The following is a 24,214-nucleotide window of genomic DNA, read 5'->3' as shown; positions in this document are numbered from 1 at the left end:
CATGTTTTAAATATTACAATTTGTGGGTTATATTTCACAGGCTTTCAATAAATTAGAAGGGAGATGATTTTAATCCCATGTGTACTCATTCTGAAATAATTATAATTAAAAACCATATTCATCTACTTACTCATCCAAGCCTTTATTAAGTCCCCACCATATGCACAATCTGGTGCAAAATATTAAAGGAATACAAAGATGAATTTTAAAATGGTGCCAACTCTCAAAGAGTTTACAATCTAATTATAGTGACAAATAGTTTTAACACAAACTGTAGGAAGGAATTACAAGGAAACATGTGCCCTTGAGAAAAATCACCTTATTTCTTAATTTAAAGCATAAATTTCCAGCTGGGAAACACTGCTATTATAAAACACCTTAATTAGTTCATGCTCTTTAAAGGAGGTTGTTTTTAGAAAAGAAAATGTCTTATCCTATCACATCTTTATGTCTGGTTTGAATTTTTAAAACAAAAATTTGCTTAAAGAGGAAAAATGATAGATTCATACATCATACACAGAAAGACAAAATACATCTGCAATAATGTATAAAAATTTGAGCACAACTGGGTCTAGTATTAAAGAGTTAAATCTGAATTACTTTGGAGATTTGCCTCGGACAAGTTATTATGCACAATTTCATCATATATACAACGGTGTTGATATTTACCCCCAATTAAGATTATAACTCAGATATTTATAATTACTTCTGTCATAATACATAGGGTTAAAAAAAAACCTGGTATAAAAACTTTTCTAATAATTTACATATCAAAAATAATTTGGAATAAAACTAGGGATAAAAAGAAAAAGTCATGATAGTGTGGATAATTTAACAGCAAACAGTGCAGAAATGAACACCAATTTTAAGTACCTATTTTTTCCTATATTTTATTACTTTTTACAAAAATGGCTCAAATAAGAAACTTAACATACCCAGTAAAACAAGTGTGAGGATTCATTCTGTGAGATGTATTGCAGAGGAAAAGAATGGGCAAATAGTATAATTTAAAGCTATTTATTGATTCAGACTTCCCAGAAAATTTTTTTCAAATCGCCAAAAGCCAATACTTCTCTCTGCTCTCGATGCCATGCCATTTGTTTCCACCCCAAATAAGGAAGTAACATATACTGTTATAACTAATCAGTTTGTGACAACTATGATTCTCAAATGCTTTTTTAAAAATACAAGTAAGGTCAAAGTTGCAAACCATATGGAGTGATTAAAAACCTGACTAGGCAAAGCCTTACATTAACTGACCCCACAGCCTTTCGGCTGGACTTGGCCTTTTCAGGCTACAGATGACTTTGCCCAGGAGCCCTGCACCTACTGGAGGGCTCTCATGGATGTCCTGAACACCACAAGCACGTACGCTAAGGCCCGCGGCCTTAGCACAGGCACAGACAGGCGGCCCGCTGAGTCCGTGTTACCCCTTAACAGATTGCTCTTCTCTGCTCTCTTCATCAGTTTCCTCTTTTTCCTTGTAAGAATCCTGGCTGTTCGTATCAGTAAAATGATTTTCTTCCCCATTCTCTCTTTCTTCTATTTTTTCTTCTTCATCAAAGCTGGAGGAAGAAATTTATTAGTCTTTCAAAGGAAAAATGATTTGGTTTAAAGGTCAACAAACCCTTTGCAACGTACGCCATCACGCAGTCTTCCTTCCTCAAGTGTATGAGCTCTGATTTATCAAGAAAACTCTACAAAAGTGCCAAGTGGGAACTAATCTATTTCAAACCTTGATTGATCTTTAAACTTCATTTGAAAGCATCTTATTATTTACATCATTTATGTCAGTCAGAAAGTTAAATCATTCTGCTTTACTTCATCACCATGTAATATTTTGAATGTGCCAAGTGTTAAAATATCAATGTTTTACAACAGTTCGCATGCATTTTGTTAGGTTAAAAGATCTTTTAAAAATATAGGACAGAATTTTATGCTTTCTGGCAGGTAAGAATTTTTTCAAAGGTAAACCATTTAGACATCTTATATATGTTACCTTTCTTTATCTTCAGTGAAACTCTTCCTCTCTTGATTGCTGAAGTACTCAATTATTTTTCCACTTTGGCCTTTCTTTGAAACAAACTCATCAGATAGTCCTAGTGCTTTTAGGGTGTTAGAATAATGCTTTTCTGCTGCCATTCTTGCATTTTTCTATAGGAAAGACAAACCTTTTTAGAAGAGAACAAAAGACTTTAAATTTCCATTAAAAATGTATGGGTTAAAAGCTCCAGTGAAAATTAAATCCAATAATCACAGTTGGCTGACTGTATGCAGACCTTCTGACCAGCAATCCCACTCCCAGGCATATACGCAGAGAAGCTCCTACGTATGTGCCCAAGAAGACCTGTACCAAAATACTCGGGACAGTACTGTTTGTAACAACCCCAAACTGGAAACAACCCAAATATCTCTCAACAATAGGATGGATAAATAGTGGTCTATTCATACAACAGAATAAAATAAAGCAATGACAATGAATGAACTCTAGTTGTACATAACAATATGGATGGATCTCATGAACATACTACTAAGCAAAAGAAGCAAAACACAAGAGAATACATATAGTATGTATGATTCATTTACATAAAGTCCCCAAATGGGTAAAACCAAACTATACTGTGTAGGCATAGGTACATAGGATGGTAAAACTGCAAAACACAAACAACAATAATAACAAAAACAAGGAAATACTAATTTCAAAAATTAGAATGGTGGTTACCTCTAGGGGAGTGGGAGAGGGTTTTGATCTGGGAAGGGCACAAAGGGTTTCTGGAGTGCTGGCAATGTTCTGTTTGTTAACCTAGGTACTAGCCACATGAGTTTTGGCCTATAGTTTATTCTTTACATTATACCTGTTTTATATACTTTTTAAAAAATACTTTTATGACTGTTGAAGACTATCTGGAAAAACCAGGGAGAAAATAAGTTTGTGATAGTTGTCAGATGGTTCTTTTAGTTTATGTACCTACTGTAATTTTTATTCTTTACATGCCATATCTCTAATCCATCAAAGATGATAAATTCATCACTGTTGTTATCTTTACTCTGGAGGAATCAATGGATACAGCAAAAAGAACAAGAATTTAGAACTCGGTTCAAGTCTCCAGAATGTTGTTTCCTGACTTTGGGACCGGTGAAATTGTGATGACCCTCTCACATCTGAAGCAAGACAGGAGTCATCACAGTTCCTGAGAAAACGGGCTTTCCAGGGTCGGTCACAGGATGACTGGGGTTCACACTAGTGCCTCAGCTTTGGTCACCTTTTACCTCCTATGAGTATAGGGCCAAGAATTGCCATCTGGACCTCCAACTGAAGCAAGGTGACTTGGAATGGGCCAGTTCCAGGGCACCAATGGCACCCCATATTGGAAAAGGTGTGGGAGAGCACCCAGTGTCACCCCCAGATTTAACAAAAAAGGAAACCAAAACACTCCCCACTGTCACTAAGGTTAAGCAGTTTGCTTAAGGTCACAAGGATAGTGAGTGGTAGAACCAAGTCTCTTGACCATTTCCTGGGTCTTTTCCACTGCACCATGCTGCTTTCTCTAAGTAGTAGTGCTCATCCCGGAGTTTGAAGGTAGCTTAAACCTGACTCCAGCAATGCAGGTGTCAGATATTTATTTGCCTAACCTAAGGACTCCAGCATAATGAGGGACTATAGCATCTAGTGTTCCACGGGAGAAACCAAAATAGCAAAGACCGATTACAATGGATAAACCATCACCAGTGATTTCCTGATGCTCTGGAAAACTGAAAACGCACTCAAACTGTTGCTAAAAGGCACCCACTATGAATAAAAACGATTTTTATTTTTATTTTTTTATTTTTATTTTTTTTATTTATTTTTAAAGATTTTTTATTTATTTATTTGAGAGAGAGAGAATGAGAGAGAGCAAGCACATGAGAGGGGGGAGGGTCAGAGGGAGAAGCAGACTCCCTGCCGAGCAGGGAGCCCGATGTGGGACTCGATCCAGGGACTCCAGGATAATGACCTGAGCCGAAGGCAGTCGCTTAACCAACTAAGCCACCCAGGCGCCCTAAAAACGATTTTTAGAAAAGTTAATAAAAATGCATCCAGAGGGGCGCCTGGGTGCCTCAGTCAGTTAAGCATCTGCCTTTGGCTCAGGTCATGATCCCAGGGTCCTGGGATCGAGTCTGGCATCAGGCTCCCTGCTCAGCAGGGAATCTGCTTCTCTCTCCCCCTTGCTCGTGTTCTCTCTCACTCTCTCTCTCTAAGTAAATAAATAAAATCTTAAAAAAAAAAATGCATCCAGAAGCTATGAACACCAACACACAAGCCTTGAGGACCTGAAAGTCATGGCAAAGTGAGAAGATAAGAACTATGCCCCAAAGACGGTAAAGCAGAATAAAGAAACCCCAAACCTAACTCTAAATGCATTAAGAACAGTATATTCTGATGTAAACAAATTAAATATAAAAGAAATTAAAATACCAAAGTCAGTGCTCATTAAGTCTTCGTTTGAATTTGGTTTAGAATTTAGAATCTACTCAATTAATAAACCCTGTGATTTCCAAGAAACAGGACAACATGGTTTGTTCTGTCCTGGATCAGAGGCTTACTCTGCTAGAGAATAACTCAACAGCAGCAAGATCACAATTAACACTAATAAATGGATAGTGCACAAAGTTGTGAGTGAATTTATTAAATAACAGCTGTTAATTAGCAGCAATAGTCACAGCAAAACAGACTGCAAGAAAAAACTGCATTAATTTATGTTAACAAAACCAAAGCAATGGTGAGTCACTGCCAGTCACTCTATACATAGAATTACCTTTTAATATTTTATATCAAGGTGAATAGTATATAATTATTCTTAATTGAAATAAACATTTCCTCCTTTCATTTTACCATGCAAAGAATTAATTGCACAGACTATGAGATAAGAGGAACAATTAAAATAACTGTATGGGGGTGCCTGGTGGCTCAGTCGGTTAAGCGTCTGCCTTTGGCTCAGATCATGATCCCAGGGTCCTGGGATCGAGCCCGCGTTGGGCTCCCTGCTCGGTGGGAAGCCTGCTTCTCCCTCTCCTTCTGCCTGCCGCTCCCCCCCTGCTTGCGTTCTCTCTCTGACAAATAAATAAAATCTTAAAAAAATAATAATAAAACAAAATAATTATGATTATTTTATTTTGCTATCAAAGATCACACAAAAAAAATTAGTGTTGCTTCTTCAGGAAATCAAAATAACATGCAACGATGAAAATTTGTCTACAATCAGTGCCCTCATTTGAAGGGGGAAAATACTTATTTTTCATAACTATAAGTTTCATTTATAGTAATTCTTTCATTTATTTAATTACTGAATACTTCTTTTGTAACAAGTCCTCATGGGAGGTAAGGGGGGTATATATATGGAGAGAGAAAAGTGTTTTTGGACAAAGGGACCAGCATATGTGAGGGCCAGAAGTGGCAAAAGTAGAAATCAGCTGTGAAACTGACCTATGTTTTCAACAGTTAAAATTTCTCTATGGGTTTAATTTCACACACGCTGCTTATTTTGCCTCACTTTCTCTGGTGCTTGGAAGCAGGAATTCACAGCAAGGCACAACGGCTTACTCAGGCTGAGACTCATCACTAACAGGTCAGCTCGGCGCTCTCACGCCCGGCTAATCCCAGAAAAAAAACAAGAGGTCATTATCTGGCTAATTTGATCTTGACAGTTCAGTTTTGGTTCAACAAATGTTTATTAACATCTCCTCTGTGCCAGACGTTATCCTAGGTGCTAGGTATTGGGAATACAAAGATTTGACCACAACCTTTAAAAGTAACTAGCTAAAAGGGAACAGAGATCCTGAAACAGCTAATTCCCACACAGTGCAGCAGGAGTGAAGACAGAGGCATGGAGACGGTAATGAAAAACACAGGAAACGGCACCCAATCCAACCTGGGAAACAATGCAAGAAGTGATTTTATACGAAGACTTGAAAGATCAGGAGGAAAAACAGGAAGAGGCTCTAAGAGTGTTCAGAAATAGCATGAATAAAGATTTCAAGTTTGAAACTAGTAGTCTGGTACGGTCTGAAAGTAAAGGGTGTCCATGGTGGGGGGGTTGGGGGGAGTGCTGTGGTTGATTAATTTGGTTTAGAATTTAGAATCTACTCAATTAGAGGTTAACAGGGATCGGAGTGTAGAGAGTTCTATACACTATGCTAAGACTCACAGAGTTATCTTCTGGGAGAAAGCTGGACAGCTTAGTCTTAAGTGTTTGGAAGCAGACTGGCTTGGGTCCAATCTTAGTTCCATTATTGACTAACTATAAACCTTACTAGTTACTTACCTTCTTTGAACTTCAGCTTTTTCCTCTGTAATACAGGAATACCCACTTTGAAGTACTGTTTGAAGAAGTCAGTGACAAGACCTCTTGATACCATTCGTTGAAAATGAGAACGAGTAGAATCAGTGAAAATGCATGACTGTCACTGTTACCAGAGGTTATTTACTACCTACCCAGGATTAACATTTTGGCAAGAGAACAGGAATGGTAAAGTGAAAATATAATGGGTGGCTTTGCAAAGAGCAAGGCCAGAAAAACCAGTCAAACCATTACAATAACTCAGAGAGGACATAATAGAGGCTTCACATAGCATTTCACCATCAGGAATAGAGAAAGACAGATCCAAAAATTATTTAGGAAGAAAACTTGTCAGGTCTCTCAGTGGCAACTGAAAGAGGGAGGAAAAGTGGTTCCCAGTCACCAAAATTGTGGCCCAACAAAAACAGGAAATCAAAGAGGAAGATCTAGTTTGAGGCAAGATGAATGTAAGATGTCTGTGCGAAGTCTGTGTAGGTACAACCACCAGACAAACAGATATAACAGCCTGCAGTTGGGAGCAGGAAATAACTACCTTGAGCTAAAAGTCAATCACTTTCTGCTAGGTTAATACAGAATTTTTCTGTATTTTTCCCTCTAAAGTTGAAACTGAGATACTAAAAAAGAAACCCACCCTCTACAATGAAAAGCATCACATAAAATTATATCCAAATCTGTAAGTAAAGGGTTCCCATAACTTTGCGAGATTGAATATATAAATTCATCTATAATACCTGTCCCTGTCCTCAGCACATCATTGAGAAGGGCAGTCCTATAATGCTGGCAGGAAGCTCCAAATGCAACAGCTTGAAATTCCCAACACAGCACCTGTAAGCTCCAGTGATTCTATTGTTAAGCCATGTCACCCACAAGAACACCTCCCTTGTGAGTACAAAGAAGATGATGCGAAATGGACAGGTATCTCTTAGGGTAAGATTGTAAAACCGACTATAAATTTAGTAAAATCAGGACTCACTGTCCACAGGACCAAATTATTTTCCCAATGAAAAAAAAGGAAGTCCTTTCAGCAGTTGTGGATAAGAATGAAAATTATAGACTCACTTAAAAAAACGATCAACAAAATGAAAAGGCAACCTACTGAATGGAGGAAATATTTACAAATGATATATCTGATAAGGGGTTAACACCCAAAATGTATAAAGAACTCATTCAAGTCAATAGCAAAAAACCAAATAATCCAATTTAAAATGGGCAAAGGATCTGAATAGACATTTTTCCAAAGAAGATATTCAAATGGCCAACAGGTACCTGAAAAGGTGCTCAACATCACTAATCATCAGGGAAATGCAAATCAAAACCACAATGAGGTATCACCTCACACTTGTTAGAATGGCTCGTATCAAAAAGACAAGAGATAACAAATGCTATACTAGTGAGGATGTGGAGAAAATGGGGCCCTTGTGCACTGCTGGTAGGAATGTAAAATAGAACGGCCGTTATGGAAAACAGTACGGAGGTTTCTCAAAAAGTTAAAAATAGAAATACGATACAATCCAGCCATATCCAACTTCTGGGTATTTATCTGAAGGAAACAAAATCACTATGTTGAAGAGATATCTGCACCCCCACATTCACTGAAGCATTATTTATAATAGCCAAGCATTATTTATAATAGCCAAGACGTAAGTATCCATCAAAAGATGAATAGGTAAAGAAAATGTGGTATATGGGCAAAGGAATACTATTCAGCCATAAAAAAGGAAGTCCTAAAAAAAAAAAAAAAAGGAAGTCCTACCATATGCAACGATATGGATAGACTTTGAGGACTTTATGCTAAGTGAAATAAGTCAGACAAGGGAGACAAATGCTATAGATCTCACTTATATGTGGAATCTAAAAACAAAAACAAAACAAACTCACAGAGAAACAGATCATATTTGTGGTTACCAGGGGAATTGGATGAAGGTGGTTAAAGGTATAAACCTCTAAGTATAAGATAAATAAACACTGGGAATACAATGTACAACGTGATGACGGTAGTTAGTATCACTGTATGGCATATTTGAAAGTTGCTAAAAGAGTAATCCTAAAAGCTCAGATTTTAGTAAATCCTAAAAGTTTGGTATCTATATGACATGTGGGTTATTAACTAAACTTATGGTAGTAATTGTTTTGTCATATATGTATGTCAAGTCACATGCTGTACATCTTAAATTCACACAGTGCTCTAAATCAGTTATATCTCGATGAAACTGAAAAAAAAAATCTGGCAGTAATAAATCTGATTCCATTAACATTTTGTTTCATTTTTTAATTCTTCAAGGACTTCCAAATCATATCATGAAGACTCACCTTAATATATGGCTAAGTTGGTACTTAAAAAAAAAAAAAAAAGACCAGCCACAAAAAACAAGTTGTGAAACTCTTATTTTGACTATGACTGCATTAGCAGCATGTTCTGTACCAAGCTGACATGCCGCCTCAACAAGATTTGATGTTCAGATTTAAGCACAAACTTACTTGACTGATTTGATGAAGCTGTCACAGAAACGACAGTATGTCTCAATAAATTATATAACATATAAGAAAAATGGACTGTAAGTTAGGAGCTAGAGATGTTAAAAAAAAAAAAAAAAGCTGACTGTAGCTCTTAAATTCCAACAAACACAACCTGAGCAACTCTTTCAAATAGTAGCGGCCTGTGTTTTAATTTTTCTTCTCTTTCTTCTAGTTCTTGTCGGTATTCTCTCATCCTTTCCTTTTCACTTTTTCTAAAATCAAATAAAAGGAATGGAATTTTAAAAAGAAATAATAACTTACACATATAACATTTAGCTTAGATGACAGATCAGAAATTAAATTATGAGCACGGCTTACAATTTACCACAATTCCTTTCCTAGACTGGTAAATTTTTATGGAATGCAGAATAAAAACCCTAGGTTGTGAGAGCACACATTTTACATCCTGGGAACAGTCTGGATACTCTGATGTTTCTGAAATTTTTAAGACATAATGTATTAAAAATGCTTTAAACTGTCTTGGAGAGATGAATAAATGCCCTCTTGACTCACTTTTAAGTGCAGAAAACCAAGAAAATTTAGTCCAAATTAGATATCTTCTCTTTAAGGAATTTATTCTGAAAAACAAGACCCTGCTCTTCTTTTTCCCCCTAAATGAGATCTCCCATAGGTTGGTGGCAAAGTTAATTAAATGGGAGCAGGTCAGGGGAAAATAGGGAGTAAGGGAATAGAACATCTAGAGGAAAAGGAACCAAAATACATAAATTCACAGTAAATGTACTTACTATTTGCACAAGATCCTATAATGATTAAAATATGCTTTTTCCTCTATGTAAAACATACTAACTCTACTAAGATAATAAGATTTCATGGATTAGAGAAAATAATTGTACTATAGAAAGATAATTATGCTTAATTATACACAAAATTGGTATTATGAAAAATCCAGTTTACTTTCTTAGGGTGAATAGTATATTTCTAAAAAATTTTTGTTCAAGTTCATCAAATTTCTCCCTCTATCATGAATTACACTGATATACATTATAAGGAATATAAACATAATATACATTATAAAGGAATATAATTATAAACACTATGTATTTAAAAAGGAATACTCATAATTAAAAGCAAATATAAATTTGGGGGGTTATTTATAAATCAGATTAAAAATTAATAAATCATATTACTTACCCAGCTTTGGGGGAGATATTTTCCTACTTAAACATGAACATTTTTACAGAAAAATGTTCCTCTGGAACACTGGTTTTCAAACTTTGTACTGCAGAATTCCAGTGTTCTGTGAAGGGGTTCTGCAAATATTTTTATTTATTTATATTATATTTATTTATATTAAAACTGCAATGAAATGCAACATACACCACTAAACACTTATACACGTGTTAATTGGTGTTAATTGACATCAATGTGTTAATTTGTGATATCAGATTTCATGCAGACCTTAGAACAAAGGTCTTTGACAGATCTATTTGTTGAAGAATATTCTGAGATTACATGGCAAACTATTAAAAAAGAGCTTTATCTGTATGAATCAAGATTTTTTGATGTTAACTATACTGGAATTAAAATAAAAAACTTAAAAAAAAAAGATTTTTCTCAATATTGTACTGTACAATCAAAAATGGTATAAAGAAGGGGCCCGTGGCTGGCTCAATCAGTAGAGCATAGAACTCTTGGTCTCAGGTCATGTCACGTTCAGGCCCCACATTGGGCATGGAGCCTACTTAAACAAACAAAAAAATAGTATAAAGAAAAAGAAAAGATTACATGCTGACATACAGTTACAACTATTAACTATGGCCACAATATAAAACGTTTCTGTTCATCAACATGGCATTATGATCCTCACCGTGAGGTAAGGTGAGTGTGAATGTGTATGTGTGTGTACGTTGAGTGTAAGTGATAGCAACTTGAACCCAGAAACTAAAATACTAATTAATCTGTTCATATATTATATCCGCTGATTAAAAAAGAAAGTTTGAAAACCAATGATCTAGAGGTTCAGGATTCTTTTATGGTACCTGAGAGATTTGACTCTGGATTTAGACATTTGAGCTAAACTTTGATGTGAGTCATAAGCCTTAGCCCGGATTGTCAGGAGTTTCTGCAACTCTTTCATTCTTTGCTTCTGCTTAGTTAGGATCCGATTTCTCTCTTCTTCCAACATTTTCTTTTCCTCAAGTGATCTCCTGAGGGCAACAAACTAAGGCTTAATTCCCTTTAAGCCAATGAGAATGTTGTTTAGCAAAGATTTAACATGGGAAAATTCAAACGTTGAAAAAAGGCAACCTTTTGAGAAGGCTCTGACTTGTGAAACAGGAAATCAACAGGCTAACTAATCTTTTCTATCCCCGAAGATTCATAAACTGGAAAATACATTCATTTCTTAGAAGGACACCCTCTGGCAAAATGCTCTATCTAATATAGTAAAATATATTAGCAAATACAATTTCTTCATGTTTTCAAGTTGACTGACATAAAATCAATAGAGCTACAAACACTGTTTCAGCAACCATGAGTCAGCTGGTACTACATCCTAGTCATTTACCTCGTGGCTTGCGCTCGGCCTCTAGAAGATACTGTGGGCATCGGAGGGTTGCAGTTACAAGGCACAGGCTTTGCACTTGCACTTCCTCCTGACGACTTGTGCCTTGGAGACAGATTAGGCCGTGTTTCTTCTAAACGTTCTACATCTGCTGCAATGTCTGCCAACATCTTCTCTCTTTTAGTGGATGCATTGGAAGCTGCATGAAGATCAAATGGCTTACGGCCAGTTAGGAGTTTTGAACACTTCTGTTCTGAGAGGTGTTTCTGGTATCTCTCAGGAAGGCCTTCAAAATCAGCACTCTGGCATCTAAACTTGTGTTTACACTTCAACTTTTCAGCCTGTTCAGGACACTTGAGCTTCCTCGGAGCACAGCTTCTGTGACCTGACCTAGAAGGCAGAGGGGATGAATTCTGTAAAAGCTCTTGGGCTCTCAGCTGCGTCATAAGGTCTCTAGAGAGCTCTTCTTCTTTTAACTTTTCATTGGAGGTTGAGCCATAAGTAGATCGAGGTACAGGTCTGGCCTTAAATCGATTTGTTTTCTTTTTAGACTTACACAAGTCTCTCAACTGCTTTTCCCGGATTGCTTGCTTCTGTTCCTCCCTTGCAATAAACTTAAACGGCTTTTGTGAGGCCAAAAGAGCTGCTTTGGTTTTTTCCTTCAAACGTCTCCTGCGTTCTTCATTTTGCTTGACTATGTCATGATAAAGGGGGAGAAAGACGAATGCAGGAACTGGATTGGCGTGGAATTTTTTCTTACACTCTGATTCTTCTTCTTGTTCTTTGAGCAGTTGGCGTACCATTTCAATATTGGATTCAGATTTCATGTTCTCTTCTTTTTTCCTCTGTTCCCTAATCATCATTTGAAAAGGCTCAGGTACTGTAATCTTTGGCACCCATTCTCTTGGTTTCTTCTTTGTTTTTTCAACTGCTGGGAAGTTAGCATCTTTACACTGAATATAATCTTCAACAGAGAAGTTTGTCCACATGTTGTTGATGAGTTCTTTAGCATAGCTCATCATCCTCTTTTTCTCAGGATACTCTTTTTCTGAGTTGGGCAACTCATCTTCAGAGGAAGACATAATCAAGGAGGAACACTGTCCTAAATCAGGTTCTGAAAATGATGTCATTAACGAGATAGGGTGATAGAAGTTTTTTTCTGATTCAGACCTAAAAGAGAAGAATAATTAAGTTACACTCTCAGTTGCATGTGACCAAATATAAAAATTAAGAACTATAAAATCAAGGTATAATCAGAAGATAGGAGCTGGATAGATAGGCCTTATAATTATCACTTTTATTTAGAATAGAGCTAAGAGATGCCTATAATTTATCTAATTCAACTCCCTCTTTTTACAGGGGAACCGGAGGCAACAGAGGCTCCTTGTGGCTAAGCTCTATTAAATTCCCCACATGTTTTCCAGAGTCACCATCTTAAAACATACATCTAGTCATGTCACTCCCCTTCTCGAAACTTTTCTATGATTTGCCATTGTAACAAAGTCTAGATTATAAAGTCCTTCAAGACTAGACCCTGTCTGGGGCGCCTGGGTGGCTTAGTCAGTTAAGCATCTGCCTTTGGCTCAGGTCAGGATCCCAGGGTCCTGAGCTCAAGCCCTGTGTCAGGTTCCCTGCTCAGTGGGGAATCTGCTTCTCCTCCACCCTCTCCCTCTGACTCTCCCCTGAGCTTGTGCTGTCTCTTGCTCACTCTTTCTCTCTCAAATAAATAAATAAATAAATCTTAAAAAAAAAAAAAGACTAGTCCCCGTTTACCTTTCCTGTTTCACCTCTTGCCTCTCTCTACCTCCAGTTACCAATCTTAAGTCATATCCAACCACAGGAAGTTCCTCACACACACCATGATTTCTCATGCCGCCATGCCTCTGCACACATGGTTTCTGTTGCCTAGAAGCCCACTCCTTGTTTCCTGCATCTGCTACAGCTACTCCTCCTTTAATACTGAACTTGGATATGACAGTTCCATAGAAAATTCCTGCCTGCGTCCCTCTACCAACACCATGACATGATCAATCGCTTCTTCCTCTGTCTCCAAAGCACTGTTACATCATGTTGTATCACAATTTTTGGCTCTCAGCTAGTCTTTGAGCTCCTTAAGGGCATCTTGATTTTTTTTTTTTTTTTAAGATTTTATTTATTTATTTGACAGAGAGAGACACAGCGAGAGAGGGAACACAAGCAGGGGAAGTGGGAGAGGGAGAAGCAGGCTTTCCGCTAAGCAGGGAGCCCAATGCGGGGCCCTATCCCAGGACCCTGGGACCATGACCTGAGCCGAAGGCAGATGCTTAACAACTGAGCCACCCAGGTGCCCCGGGCATCTCGATTTTTGACTCCTCAGTGCCCAGGCAACTTCTGGCACACAGGAGATGCACAATTAGCACTGACCAACGGGATGAGTTAAGGGACCTGCCTCAAGTTTCAAACAAGAGAGTTCATAGCAGAAATGGGTCCAGAAATTACAGACTATTTTGAAAACCTGAATCAGATTTATGTCTTAGTCCTGAACTCTTTGTGTGTGTGTGTGTGCATAGTATAATTTATTTATTTATTTACTTATTTATTTTTTTGAGTAACAGAAATGGGAAAGTTTATCAAAGCAAAAAGTACACTCTTGAGATACAAGAGCGGGCGCACTCAAGAGAGAGAGCTGTACCTGTACTTTATATTTTTAATGAGCTCAGGTTTTTTGTTGTTGTTGTTTTGTTTTATAAGCTCCATGCCTAGCATGGAGCCCAACACGGGGCTTGAACTCACAACCCTGAGATCAAGACCTGAGTTGAAATCAAGGGTAGGATGCTTAACTGACTGAGCCACCCAGGTGCCCCTGAACTCATGTTAATCCACATAATGTAAAGGATTTTAAAATTAAATTTTAATATTTATCATTTAAAAATGGCCCAGACTAGGGGTGCCTGGTTGGCTCAGCTGGTAGAGCATGCAACTCTTGAGCTCAGGTTTTAAGTTCAAGCCCACGTTAGGTGTAGAGACTATTTAAAAATAAAATCTTTAAAAAAATAAAAAATAAAAATAAATAAAAATTTAAAAATGGCCCAGACTAAATATGTTGATACATATCTATAGTTCTGTGAGTGGCAGGTCAGAGAGAAAAGACTAAATGACCACCAAATGACTCTCAAAACAAGAAGCCATTGGTGGATAAGCCATCACACATTTCGAATAAAATCCAACCTCTGTATATCATTAAAAGTACAAAGGGATAGTTGAGAGAAAATATTCTGAAATAGTTTTGTTCTGCACTTTTAAGAATACATTTTACAGCCCACAAATAACGTTATGTACAAACTCACCTAGAAGAGACACTAGAAGCTTCTTCCCTGATGGTCACTGGCTGAACTTCTTTTAAATTTAATTTATTCTGGTACATCTTCTCTAACTTTGCCATAGTGTCCAAGTGGGCAGCTTTCAGCTCTTCTAGCTTCCTAAAATACTCTTCATTAGAGTGGTATATATCAGAAAAGTCCACAAAGTCCTCATTGCTTATATGTGTTTGTTCATCCACCTCAGAAATGTTGATGTTAAAATCAGCCTGGTAAGAGGAAAAAAAACCTGTCATATGGTGTTAAAACTGAAAGACAAATTAAATTGACACCGATTCCCAATGCTGCTTCTGAAAGTGTACACTTAATTCGGTTATATGTTACTTGTAGGCTACATACACATAATGGATTATAAGTTACTTGTGAACTATGTACAATGTCAAGAGCCCCAACCAAGAGCCCAGGTGGCCAGGCCATAGCCAACAGGAACGTTGAAGTATGTGAGCAGAGGAGTGACATAGTAATGCTCAGAAGGAGTCTTCTCGTAGCAAGTGGGAGAGAGTGAAGGAAGGTAAGTTTGGCAGTAGTTAATGGGCTATTGCAAAGGTCTGAGTTAGAGATATTAAAGGCAAAATAAAGGGAGCAGTGCCAGGGACAAAAGCAAGGAGGCTGCCTTGGGAGATTTAGGAGGCTGAAGTATCAGCTTGATAATGGCCTGGGTTGTGGGCAAGAAAGTAAAAAGATTTCTGTTTGGAGTGCTGTCTGTCTAGGTAGATGGTGGTGCTGCCATGCATCAATATAGGGAATACAGTGGAAAAGAGTGTTTTAGGGAAAGGAAACTAATCTCTGTCTTAGAAACACTGAGTTTGAAGGGATAGCAGGGCAGCTAGATGTCCAGGAAATGGGGAGGGGGAGAGGGGAATGTATATGGAGAGCTGGTAATAAGGCTGGGCTGGAGAGGGAGGTATGGCAGGTACCAGTGCACACAGAAGTGACAGGTACAGCTTTGGACGTGGATAAGGTTGACTAGGGAGAATGGAGCAATGAGAGATGAAAACCTGAGGATGGGGTGCCTGGGTGGCTCAGATGGTTAGGTGTCTGCCTTTGGCTCAGGTCATGATCCCGGGGTCCTGGGATCGAGTCCTGCATCAGGCTCCCTTCTTAGCAGGGAGCCTGCTTCTCCCTCTCCCGCTCACCCTGCTTGTGCTCTCTCTCTCTCTCTCTCTCTCTCTCTCTGTGTTAAATAAATAAATAAAATCTTAAAAAAAAAAAAAAAAGAAAGAAAACCTGAGGATGGAAATGCTGACAAACACCAACATCTAAATAAGCAGGGAGAGGGGCACCTGGGTGGCTCAGTCGGTTAAGTGTCTGTGTTCAGCTCAGGTCATGATCCCAGGGTCCTGGGATCAAGCCCCACATTGGGCTCCCTGCTCAGTGGGGAGCCTGCTTCTCCCTCTGTCTGTTGCTCCCCCTGCTTGTGCTCTGTCAAATAAATAAAATCTTAAAAATAAATAAATAAATAAAGGGTGCCTTGGTGGTTCAGTTGGTTGGGCGTCTGCCTTCGGCTCGGGTCATGATCCCAGGGTCCTGGGATCGAGCCCCGCATCCAGCTCTCTGCTCAGCGGGGAGCCTGCTTCTCCCTCTTCTGCCTGCCGCTCTGCCTACTTGTGTTCGTGCTCACTCTCTCTCTCTCTGCCAAATAAATAAATAAAATCTTTAAAAAAATTAAAAAATTAAAAAAAATAAGCAGGGAGAGGAGGACTGATATGAAGGAGAAAGTGGTCAGGAGAGATATAAAGACCAAGTGACAAGGGTATTCAAACAAAAGGAGCTTTAGTTTGGTTTGAGTTTGGAAGATAAAGGAAGGCTTCCTGGAGGAGATGATATTTGAGATGAGTCAAAGAATGGAAGAATCTGGGGGGTCAGAAAGAGTGTAGGGGGCAAAAGGAAAAGGATACTCCAGATAAACTTCCAGTTGAAGCTAAATGACATTAGTAAAAGCAGCTGGGTCGGACAATATGGTGGGGAGCAAGGTGCACAAAGTTGCAGGATAAGAGGAGAGTAAAATGCATAAAGCAATTTAGGGAGCAAGCAGGAAGTTTCTCATTTAACTACTGGCTCCCAACCACTCACTGGTTACCTGGTTTCAGCTTCCTTATAACCCTTCAATAATAAACACCCGTATGGAAGTTAAATAACTTTCAGTTTGGAGCGTTGTCATGCCTTGGGAGAAAGATTACAGGCATGGCATCAGCATTCTCATTCAAGCCTAGGTTCTGCCCTTCTTAGCCATGTGACATGGGCACTTACCTTCTGAACATCAATTTTATGACACATAAAGTAGGTGAGCCAGGTGTTAAACTATTGTCTCTTGGCTCCAATGCCACCCATCTAGCCCCTGCTATGTGATGCTGGGGATGGGATTCTGCGCAGTGTTTCTGCTTTGCCAGCTGTTCCCCATTAGGCTCTGCCAAAGGTAAGACTAGAGGGAAACTGCAAGGCTGGAAGAGAAAGGGACTCTATTCCTTCCTGTTAGTTCTCTGTCTGCTTGAGCCTCCCCAGCAACGGTTCTTCCCCTGGGCAGCAGCAGGTCCTTCTAGAAGCAGCAGCTGCTTCCAATTTGCGGGTTTTCCAATGCTCACAGAATCAGCAAAACCATGTCAGAACCTTTGCACTTGCTGTTCCCTCTCCGTGGGATGCTCTTCCTCCAGATATTTGCACGGCCCACTTGCTCACTCCTTTAGGTCTTAATGAAATGTTATCTTCTCAGGAGCGCCTGGGTGGCTCAGTCGTTAAGCATCTGCCTTCGGCTCAGGTCATGATCCCAGGGTCCTGGGCCCGAGCCCTGCATCGGGCTCCCTGCTCAGCAGGAAGCCTGCTTCTCCCACTCCCCCTGCCTGTGTTCCCTCTCTCTGTCAAAATAAATAAATAAAATCTTTAAAAAAAAAAAAAAAGAAATGTTATCTCCTCAATAAGGTCTTCACTGACTACCTGATTTGAAATTACAACCTCTCCCCCCACTCATTGTCAGCCTCCCTTTTCTGCTTTATTTTTTTCATAAGTACTCACCACCAACTGACATTCTACATGACTTTACTTATTTGTGTGTTGTATGCCTGTTCCTACCAAAACGGAAGTGTCACAAAGACAAGGATTTGTCTGCTTTGTTCATGGCTGTGTTCCCAGTGCCTAGAAAGTTCTTGGCCAATGGCAAATACTCAAGTAATATTTGTTGGATGAAGGAATATAAGCTAAAAAAAATATTAAGTTTCCACAGGGGGAAGAAGATAGGTATTCCCTCACAGAGGACTGAATCTTTTGAAGAATTACTGGCTGCCCTAAAGAGCTATATTCCACTCAGTATTAAGGAAAGGGATTATTTTCCAAAAACTAAAATTAAAATCGGAGGATATTCCAAAGAACTATTTTTGGCAAAAGCATCCATACGCTCTTCATTCATTCTTTTAGAACATCACTTAAAAGGAGGCCTTATAACAATCATTTCCACAAAAAGGATAAAATGTATTTGGACCTGGAAAAACTGAAAAAGTTATAGAAGGATGAGTAGCTTCTGACGAGATGGTGCAGGTATCAAAAACTCAGGCACTGACTTCTGCACAGTAGCCATTCCATTTCAGCTTAATACTTTTAATTTTTCAGATAAAGTGATCTCTCAGTGTTTTATCTAAAACAGGTGAATGGTTAATAAGCAACTTCCAATTCTAATGTCACCTTTAATTATATCCACACAGAAGAAAATATTTAGTATATCAAATAACATAGGCCGACATTATTTTCCAAGAACCTGAAATAGCACCCTTTCCCTTTAATTGTCAGCTTTCTATGGAATGTTGTACATGTAGCCACCAGATTAGAGGATAATCTTCCCTAGATTGGCTTGACCCATTTAGATAATGACTCCTTCCAGCACATGTTGCTTCATTAGTAACCAGCACTCATTATTATTTGTGTTCTTGTCTATGTAGTATCATCGGCAGTTCTGGAATTTTTATTTAAAAACTTCTTTGCATTGAAAAGATTTCTAAGAGGGGCGCCTGGGTGGCTCAGTTGGTTAAGCGACTGCCTTCGGCTCGGGTCATGATCCTGGAGTCCCTGGATCGAGTCCCGCATTGGGCTCCCTGCTCGGCGGGGAGTCTGCTTCTCCCTCTGACCCTCCCCCCTCTCATGTGCTCTCTCTCTCATTCTCTCTCTCTCAAATAAAAAAAAAAAAAAAAAAAAAAGAAAAGATTTCTAAGGAATAAGGTAGATACATATACTAACATGGATAAACCCCCCAATAAATGTAAGAGAAAATACAAGCTGCAGAATAATACGTATATACACAATGTGACCATATATTAAAATATTATGTACACAGGAAACAGAAAAAAACCCAGAAGACTATATATTGGTTTCAAAACAGTGGCTACCAGTGGTGGGGGGTAGGGGGGTGTCAGATTTTCTTTCTGGGGGGAGAAGTGTTAAAAGGGCCTGTGCCTTATTTGTAGCATTGAAATTTTTTAAGATTTTAAGTAATCTCTACACCCAAAATGGGCTCAAACTCACAACCCCAAGATCAAGTCACATACTCTACTGACTGAGCCAGCCAGGCACCCTTGTAGCATTTGAAATTTTATTTTTTTAATTTATTTATTTTTAAAGATTTTATCTGTTTGACAGAGAGAGACACAGCACAAGCAGGGGGAGTGGGAGAGGGAGAAGCAGGCTTCCCACTGAGCAGGGAGCCCGATGTGGGACTGGATCCCAGGGCCCTGGGATCATGACCTGAGGAGGCAGATGCTTAACGACTGAGCCACCTAGGCGCCCCTCTCTACCTGACTATTAAACACTAGGTTCTTTTTTTTTTTTTTTAAGATTTATTTATTTATTTTAGAGAGAGTGTGAGCGTAAGCGAGTGGTGGAGGAGCAGAGGGAGAAGGAGAGAATCTCAAGCCGACTCCCTGCTGAGTCTAAGAGTCAGACACTCTGCCGACTAAGCCACCCAGGCACCTTTTTTTTTATTATTAAAAATATATATATTTTTAAGTAGGCTCCACACCCAACGTGGTGCCTTCCTTCTGCTTTGTCAAAGTCTCCAATCATTCTCCACAGAGCCATCAGTCATCTTTTAAAAATGTAAACAGAAACATGTCGGATCTCTTAAAAGTTTTCAAGGACCTCCTGCTGTACCTGTACCAACAATAACACTAAACTCCTTACCTTGATCTTAAAGGTCGTGAATGATCAGGCCCAGCTGACCTCTCCGACCTCGTCTCCTTCCCCAACACCTTCCTCTCTCCCCCACCTTCTCTCTTTTCAGATCCTCAATCACACAAAGCAATTTCTCTTCCTATCTTAGGGCCTCTGCACATGCTGTTCCCTCTGCCTGGAATGTTTTTTCTACCCCTAGTCTTCAGATGGTTGCTCTTTCTCATCTACCAGGCATTGATTTAAATGTTAATTCATTTAAGTAGGTTCCCGGCTAGTTCTTTTTTTAATCATAGAAACCTGTTCATTTCTTTCCCAGCATTTCTCATCTTATAAACATTTGACTATTCGTTTTGTATTATCTAACTTCCCCACCGACTGGAAGGTTGGTGATGATGTGCTCTATGTCTGCTTCACTCACAACTGAATGAACAGTCAGTAACTAGCACTTAATAACTGCTTGATATTTGTTGAAAAAGGTTACCCCATTAGGAAAGTCAGTGAAACTTTAACTGTGAATTAAAGAATATTGCTTTACCCATGTTATCATCAACCACGTAACAAGGCCTATGGAGTGCTATCTTCAACTGAGGCTAGATTCAAGGAACATGCCTCAGAGCCCAGTATGGGCTCAGAGTCCTGCAAGGGGTGTGTTCAAGAGGGGGATGGGGTTGGTTTTGGCAAACCAAAGGACTGAAAGGAGCCTACTGTGACAGTTGGTTCTCTGTAATCAGTCTTTTTTTTTTTTAAGTAGGCTCCATGCCCAGCGTGGAACCCAGCATGGGGCTTGAATTCACAACCCTGAGATCAAGACCTGAGATCAAGGCCTGAGCTGAAATGAGGAGTCAGACACTTAACCAACTGAGCCACCCAGGCGCCCCTCTAATCAGTCTTGTGTGGTGCATATAGTATCTGAGCTTACTACATTTTATAGATGACAAAGTTGAGACAAATTAATCTTTAAAAAACAAGGCAGAGGGGCGCCTGGGTGGCTCAGTCAGTTAAGTGTCTGCCTTCGGCTCAGGTCATGATCCCAGGGTTCCTGGGATCAAGCCCCACTTCGGGGTCCCTGCTCGGCAGGGAGCCTGCTTCTCCCTCTCCCCACTGCCTGCAGCTCTGCTACTTGTGCTCTCTCTGTCAAATAAATAAAATCTTTAAAAAATAAAATAAAAAATAAAAAAATAAAAATCAAGGTAGAGACCCAAGACAAACTGGGAAGAAGACAAGCTTGGCTCCTGCACCCTTTCCTGCCTTTTCAGGGCTTCTTCCTCCAACCAGTACCCTCTGATTATCAGGTCTACTGCGGCAGCTCATCCAGGTTCGCTTGTGGATCCTCCAAGTGTGGTAAGTCTTAAGAACAGTGTCAAACCCATAAGACTTAGCTCCCTTTTGTTTGCTTGATAGGATCCTGTCCCTTTAAAACTAGCTTATTAGATAAACTAATGTCTCCTAAGGTACTAAATTTCTAATACAAATTTGCAGTTCAGCAGGGCACTCTGGAAGTATGCCTGCCACTACAGAAATGACAGACTCCTCTAGTGCAGCAAGCCAAAGGAGATTTATTTAATCTTTGGGTGAGTTGTTCAAATAACAGTCTCACTGGCAGTTGTTATTATTATTACGAATTTATATAAACTGTTCTTTAGATACGACACACATTTTCTCATTTGGTTCTTCTAATATCCCGGTGAGACAAGAGAGACATTTATTATAGTTCTTTTACATATAAGGAAAATGAGATCGAAGAAAGTTACATCTTAATATCACCTAGCAAATGGCAGAGAACGGATCCTAATCCAGGACTCCCAATCCTCTTCCTCCATTCAAATCTTTTTCCTCTATCACTTTGCCTCCTTTGTCGGGTACTGAGATTTGTGTTGTGGAGAAACTTTATCATGAATGAAACTGTTCCCAGGACTCTGACCCTGGTTCATGTTCAGGGTCTCAATCTGCCTTACTCTGGAGAACCTCAAGGTGTTTGTCTGTTGGTGAAATACTGACCATAAAAGGGTTGCTACATATTTTCTCATTAACAGTTTTAGTGTAAAACGGTTAGAATTCCAAAATATCCAGTGATTTTATTAGCCACAGACCAGTGTTTTGTATCAGAGAAGCTTTGGACAAATGGTATTAAGAATCTTTAACTGAGGGGCGCCGGGGTGGCTCAGTTGGTTAAGCGTCTGCCTTCAGCTCAGGTCATGATGCCAGGGTCCTGGGATCAAGCCTCGCTTCAGGCTCCCTGCTCAGCGGGGAGTCTGTTTCTCCCTCTCCCTCTGCCTGTAGCTCCCCCTGCTTGTGCTCTCTCTCTCTCTGTCAAATAAATAAATAAAATCTTAAAAAAAAAAAAAATCTTTAACTGGGGGTAAGGAGGTTTGTATCTGCACACTGCTTGTTAAAATTCACTGTTCCCATCTTTTAAGTGAATAAGAGTAGATGGCAGACTCAGCCCTCTACCTGATGGGCAGGTGTTCACGACACATTTGACACTGAAAATTGATCAGTGAAAAGGCTTTCTCACCCTGAAGAGTCGTTTAGGAAATTGGAACCTCAGTAATTTGCTTCTCCGGATGTTTAACTTTAATCTGTGTATGATCTGCCCACTGAACTCTTAAACGATTTTAAACACCGCCTCTCATGTACAATGTTGTGTTAAAATGCACTAACCAAGACTTTAAGGTGACAATAAACCACACCCGACAGCACAGTTGATTCACCTGAGTTTTATGGGCTATCCACTATGGGGTATATCAACATCAGTTTTCCCCAAGTTGAAAAGAAAAAGCAGTAACTACTTCCAACAGATGCTGGAGCAAAAGGAGTAAACTTCTGTACTTTATACTCCCTAGAAATAAATGCTCTCCAAGAAATTTTTACAATCTCTTTGTTAAAAATTAAAAGATTTTCCAACGCCTCGGTTTTGAGGCTCTTCCGTGGGGCAGAGAGGTGGTGGGCCAGGTTTACTGGGTAGGGAGGAGCTGGACAGGGCGCCGCGTTTCCCAGCCGGTCCCTCAGCCCAGCGGGGACGCGGACCAGCCCTCAGCCAGCACCCGGCGGACACCCAGCCCCAGCCTACGACCCGCCCCTGCATTACCCGCGCCCGCGCCGGCAGCACCGCCTTCTCCTTCTCTTCGTCTTCTTCCTCCTCCTCTAAGGCCGCAGCCACCGCCCCCGCCGCCAAGGCCTCTAAAGGGTCTTCGCGTTCGTACTGGGCGACCTGCGCTCCGGTGCTGGGATTTTCCGGGGTTTGGAGACTGGAGGCCTCCAGCTTCGCCGCTCGGTGCGAGGCGGCCATCAGCGCGCCGCCGAGGCCTGAGCGCCCGCGCTGGCCCGGGGCGGGGAAGCTGGGCCGACTCAGGCCACCCGGCGGCTCCTGGCTTGGGGCGGGCGGTTACTAGGGGCCTAGTAACTAGGGACGCTACAGGGGCCGCGAGGGGCCAGAATCACTCACACTCCCTTCCGGCCGCTGGAAACCCGAGATGGGCGCTTCCTGGATGGTGGGAGTGAGTACTGAATCTTTGCTGGTTTAGAGGGTTGGCGAGCAGAACAGGGCATCTTCGCCAGCTTCGCGCCTCACCGCCTAAACGCACACTTCTCACATTATACCAGTGAAACAACTCGCTTTGTAGAAAAAAAAAAAAAGCGCATTTTCATTCATTGAAATAACACGTTTGTTGAAGGCGGCGGCAGAGGAAAGCAGGAGATGTTATTGTGTGGAGATCTCAGAAACACTGACACAGTATGCATCTCTTACCTAACATGGCTCCCCCGGGAGCCAGAGAATGGGAAGGAGTGAGGTATATTCTATTTTGATTGACTTGAGAGCTCGCAGGAATCAACCAACCCGAAGGAGGCTGCTAGTTATCACACGCGGTTTTTTTCTTAGTTTGACCAATAATAGCCCAGAGTTGGGTGGAGCCTGGCCCACCCACCGCTGAGTGATACTGCCGGTCTATGAACCGGGGGTTTGCTGGTTGGGTCCATCAACTTTACAGTGGTGGGGTTGAAGGGTGCAAGCGCCCGACAGTAACCACAGACACACCCTATCTCCACCTCACCCTCTCAACAGCTCCCCACTCAGGATTTGGGCGTTTCAAATGGCGCCTTCCCTCTACGCCATGTGGCTGTGGTGCAGTCTCAGCCACCTGCTACCTAAATCCCTACTCCCTCAGGCTGAGGCTGCCCTCACCCTCTCCTTCATATCCTTTAGCCTCCTCCCGACCCCTTGCCCTACAACCAGCCATCGCCACCATAAAGGTAAGGTATGCAGCTTGTGCTTACTAGAACCTCTGAGGTCTGAGGTCTGAGCGCTTTTTCTTTTTTAATCTTTTCTT

The 24,214-nt window shown here is 40.3% G+C and overlaps 1 protein-coding gene across 2 annotated transcripts; it reads right to left on the bottom strand.

Moving 5' to 3' along the window:
- On the bottom strand, positions 1–23,637 carry FAM161A (FAM161 centrosomal protein A). 2 transcript variants are annotated; one of them, XM_032410896.1, is made up of 7 exons: positions 22,975–23,637; positions 14,706–14,944; positions 11,383–12,549; positions 10,856–11,023; positions 8,968–9,067; positions 2,000–2,154; positions 1–1,565 (listed from the first exon to the last, which is right to left on the bottom strand). In XM_032410896.1, the coding sequence occupies exons 1-7, from the start codon at positions 23,173–23,175 to the stop codon at positions 1,427–1,429; spliced, it is 2,169 nt and encodes a 722-aa protein (XP_032266787.1). In that variant the 5' UTR covers positions 23,176–23,637; the 3' UTR covers positions 1–1,426. The 2 variants fall into 2 exon arrangements, with proteins under 2 accessions (XP_032266787.1, XP_032266788.1); XM_032410897.1 differs by lacking the exon at positions 10,856–11,023.
- Between the last annotated feature and the right edge of the window lie 577 nt (positions 23,638–24,214).

This window comes from Phoca vitulina, unplaced genomic scaffold, assembly GCF_004348235.1.
Source record: "Phoca vitulina isolate PV1807 unplaced genomic scaffold, GSC_HSeal_1.0 scaffold12, whole genome shotgun sequence".
Lineage (NCBI taxonomy): Eukaryota > Metazoa > Chordata > Mammalia > Carnivora > Phocidae > Phoca > Phoca vitulina.
The sequence above is the reverse complement of the archived record's forward strand: the minus strand, read 5'-3'. Positions and strand labels throughout refer to the sequence as shown.

Coding starts and splice junctions, on each gene's coding strand:
- FAM161A (XM_032410896.1), bottom strand. CDS start 23,175: ATGGCCGCCTCGCACCGAGCGGCGAAGCTGGAGGCCTCCAGTCTCCAA. Junction 2,155..8,967: donor TATTTGAAAGAGTTGCTCAG/GTTGTGTTTGTT, acceptor TCTTTCCTATAG/AAAAATGCAAGAATGGCAGC. Junction 1,566..1,999: donor TTCACTGAAGATAAAGAAAG/GTAACATATATA, acceptor TTCTTCCTCCAG/CTTTGATGAAGAAGAAAAAA.